This window comes from Acomys russatus, chromosome 6 (assembly GCF_903995435.1).
Source record: "Acomys russatus chromosome 6, mAcoRus1.1, whole genome shotgun sequence".
In the NCBI taxonomy this organism is placed as follows: Eukaryota; Metazoa; Chordata; class Mammalia; order Rodentia; family Muridae; genus Acomys; species Acomys russatus.
The window spans coordinates 69,368,809-69,372,597 of NC_067142.1; the positions used below are offsets into that span (position 1 = coordinate 69,368,809).

The 3,789-nt window shown below is 36.3% G+C and overlaps 1 protein-coding gene across 1 annotated transcript; it reads left to right on the forward strand.

Moving 5' to 3' along the window:
- Window positions 1-1,438: 1,438 nt before the first annotated feature.
- LOC127191032 (olfactory receptor 6K3-like) lies at window positions 1,439-2,386 on the forward strand. Its single transcript, XM_051148267.1, has one exon. The coding sequence runs from the start codon at window positions 1,439-1,441 to the stop codon at window positions 2,384-2,386; it is 948 nt and encodes a 315-aa protein (XP_051004224.1).
- Window positions 2,387-3,789: the final 1,403 nt, after the last annotated feature.

A 3,789-nucleotide genomic window follows, 5' to 3' on the forward strand; every position in this document is an offset into this window, starting at 1 on the left:
AGGCTAATTTTGTCTCTGTGTTTCGATGTCATGTGCATCCTTCCTCTTAGCTGTGTTTCCTTTGTCAGCATTGAGTCCTCCCTCTCTTCTGATCATCTGTAAGAGTAACAGAGAGCTTTGTAGAAACAGAGCTGGTTTCTGTCTAATTGTCTTATTCTAACAGGAGAATTTAAATATGTGAGCCCTGGGCTTATGAGTGGTCACAGTGAGGTCTGAGACCAGCCACTGACAGGGTATGCAGTTTTTCCATGTGCTTCACTAAGATGGTTGAGACTGCAGTAACTACCTGGGAACGGATGAGAGACATATATGTAGATACTACATGGATACCAATAATGACCTTAATAACAGGAATCACCACAGTAGAGAATCATAGGGCACAGTGGGATCCACTATGGTCAAGCAAGAGCAAGGATCTGGAGATGACTAGGGAATTAAGAGCATTTTTTTGTTTGTTTGTTTTCTCTTTTGATGCCAGTGATGATAAGGCTCATTTATTAAAAAATACCTTAGGGAGTCCAATTTCAGGAAGGCTGTTTGATGCAGGCCTTGGTGGCTGAAGCAGGAGAATTACCACGAGTTGCAGGCCAACTTCTGCTATGTAATGAATTCCAGGTCAGCCTTGACTGTATAGAAAGACCTTTATTTCCCTGTTTGATACTTCATTTTGACTTAAGATCTCCAGGCAACTTTAGGGACAGAAGAATGTTTACACATAATTTTATTTATTTTTGAACACTGAGATATCTGGATAGATGATGGTGGGATCCTCTAACCATCTTCAAACCCATAAAGAGTGGGCAGAAGGAACGGAAACCCCTTATGGGTTTTAGGAGCAAGAGGTCAGCATTTGCTCATATATGCCTATTGGGTAAGAATAAGGAGTGGTGAACAGGGAGAGAGAGAGAGTTTTCTGTGTAGCCCTGGATGTCCTGCAACTTGCTCTGAAGACCAGGATGGCTTCACACTCAGAGATCCACCTGCCTCTACCTCCTGAGTGTTGGGATTAAAGGTGTACACCACCACCATGCTGCAAACTTAGTATTTTTGATGTGTTAATTTCATACTAGTTTTGTTTTGTGCTGCTGTGGATGGAATCCAGGGCCTTATGTGTAAGAAGAAAATGATCTGCTGATGAGCTATAGCCATACTCCATTTTCTATTTGTATTTCTAAGTTTTCTATTTGTTTTTATAAGTTTTATGAAGACAGTCTCTTTTCTTCCCTAGTGGAAACAGCAGATGCATAGATATCTCAGGGACATCATTGGTACCAAATAGATATCTATTTATTAAACAAAGAATAAAGAAAAAAACCAAAATTTTCTAAATCTTGTTTTTCTTTTTATTCTTGAATGAACAAATATATCTAACCTTTTATTTTTACCTAGGAATTAAGCCATTTTTCCACACATGAAGGCAAACTTTGTTGAGACTATAATGAGAGTTAACAACACCACTTCAGTGACAGAATTTCTCTTCTCTGGATTCCCCCGGTTTGAAGATGGCAGTTTCCTCTTCTTCATTCCTTTGTTCTTCATTTACATATTTATTATTATTGGGAATCTCATTGTGTTTTTTGCAGTCAGGATGGATACTCGTCTTCACAACCCCATGTATAATTTCATCAGCATTTTCTCATTTCTGGAGATCTGGTATACCTCAGCAACTATTCCCAAAATGCTCTCCAATCTCATCAGCAAGCAGAGGACCATTTCCATAATTGGTTGCCTATTGCAGATGTACTTTTTCCATTCACTTGGAAATTCAGAGGGTATTTTGCTAACCACAATGGCTATTGACAGGTATGTTGCTATCTGTAATCCTCTCCGGTACCCAACTATCATGACCCCCAGGCTCTGTGCTCAGCTCTCTGCTGGCTCCTGCATCTTTGGGTTTCTTGTGTTGCTCCCAGAGATCGCATGGATTTCCACACTGCCCTTCTGTGGCCCCAACCAAATTCACCAGATCTTCTGTGACTTTGAACCTGTGTTGCGTTTGGCGTGTACTGACACATCCATGATTCTGGTTGAGGATGTTGTTCATGCTGTGGCCATTATCTTCTCTGTCTTGGTTATTGCCATCTCTTACATAAGAATCATCACTGTAATCCTGAGGATTCCTTCTGGTGAAGGCCGTCAGAAAGCTTTCTCTACTTGTGCTGCCCATCTTGGTGTCTTTCTGATGTTCTATGGCAGTGTCTTCCTCATGTACCTGCGTTTCTCAGCTACTTTCCCACCAATTTTGGACACAGCCATTGCACTGATGTTTGCAGTTCTTGCTCCCCTTTTCAACCCTATCATCTATAGTCTGAGAAATAAGGACATGAAGATTGCAATTAAGAAGCTTTTCTTCTCTCAGAGGATATTGTCTACATCTGCAAGTTAATCTGCCCATAGATGCCTCTCTCTGTTGGTTTTGCTACAACATATTAAACCATAAAAATAGCACATAACTCATTCATTGGTACACTGCTACTCCTCATGTCTTTATTATGAGACTTCCTATATCTACTCTGCTTAAAAATATTTAATTCAGAGAGCAATATTTGTCTAGATGACTATATGGAGTGAAATATACAAAGGAAATATGAATGTTTAGGCAATAACAAGCTTTGTAAACATGAATTATATATATATATGTTAAAGTATATATACATATATATTATATGAGCATTGGTAACAAACACATATGGTGACATATAGTTCTTAGAATAATAATATCTATAGATGTTAAAGTTTACACTTAAAATGTAGTGCATACTAATGTATCTTCAAAGGCATGAGTAATTAATATTTTGCATTTTAGTTTCAAGCTCTATAACTTTAAAATTAATATATTTTAAAATTAAGACTTCATATATTCATTTCAACTTAAGTGAGATCATTAAAGCTCTTTGAAAATATTATGAAAAAGAAAATTAAAAGCAACAGTTAGACTGTTATCTGTTTTAATTTGCCATTGGCAACAGTTTTGATGTTTTAAGTAACTATAATATAAACATATTAAATACATATACTTAGAAATTTTACATGCGGTCATTATTTATAGCATTTTTGTTCCTATTATTTCTCGGAGGTCGAGAAGAATTACACCTTTAATCTCTTTGAATACTAGTTAAATTCATCTAACTTAATTTAACTAGACTTTTTGGTTCAAAATGATTCTCATATATTCACAAAAGGATAGATAGATAGATAGATAGATAGACGATAGATAATAAAGTTCTGTAAGCTGCATTATTTTTGTGCCCTTTGGCATGTGTTTCATGCAATTCCACTAAGAACTGACTTTCTAAAATTCAAATGTAAATTTCTCTATGAATAAAGAAATTAAAACCTATATATTACATATAAACAAACCCCAAATGCAATAGACGTGATGTTAAGATTACTCTAAGTATTGAAAGGTAAGGATAACAAGGAATGAAATGTGTATAAAATGCATTAGGATATTGGTGATGGATTTTTAATAGCCTAAAATGCGAAATGCCACATTTTTCAAGAAAAATAAAAAAATAATGGTTCTTTTGGACAATGTAACCAAACCATTATTTCATTCTGTCTCTTATACGGTACACCAGGGGCATACACTTTAAAATCATCAACAACATTGAAACAAATAAACAAAACAGAAACAAAATATTACCCTTGGGGAAGGAGGGTGATCTCCATCATTCCCTCAGTGATACCTACATGAGAAAGGGTCATCTGCTAGGTGTTACACGGAAAATAGAAGGGAATGCTAAATGAGAAGCTACCCTTGTGTCATGGGAGATATAATCAAAGTTT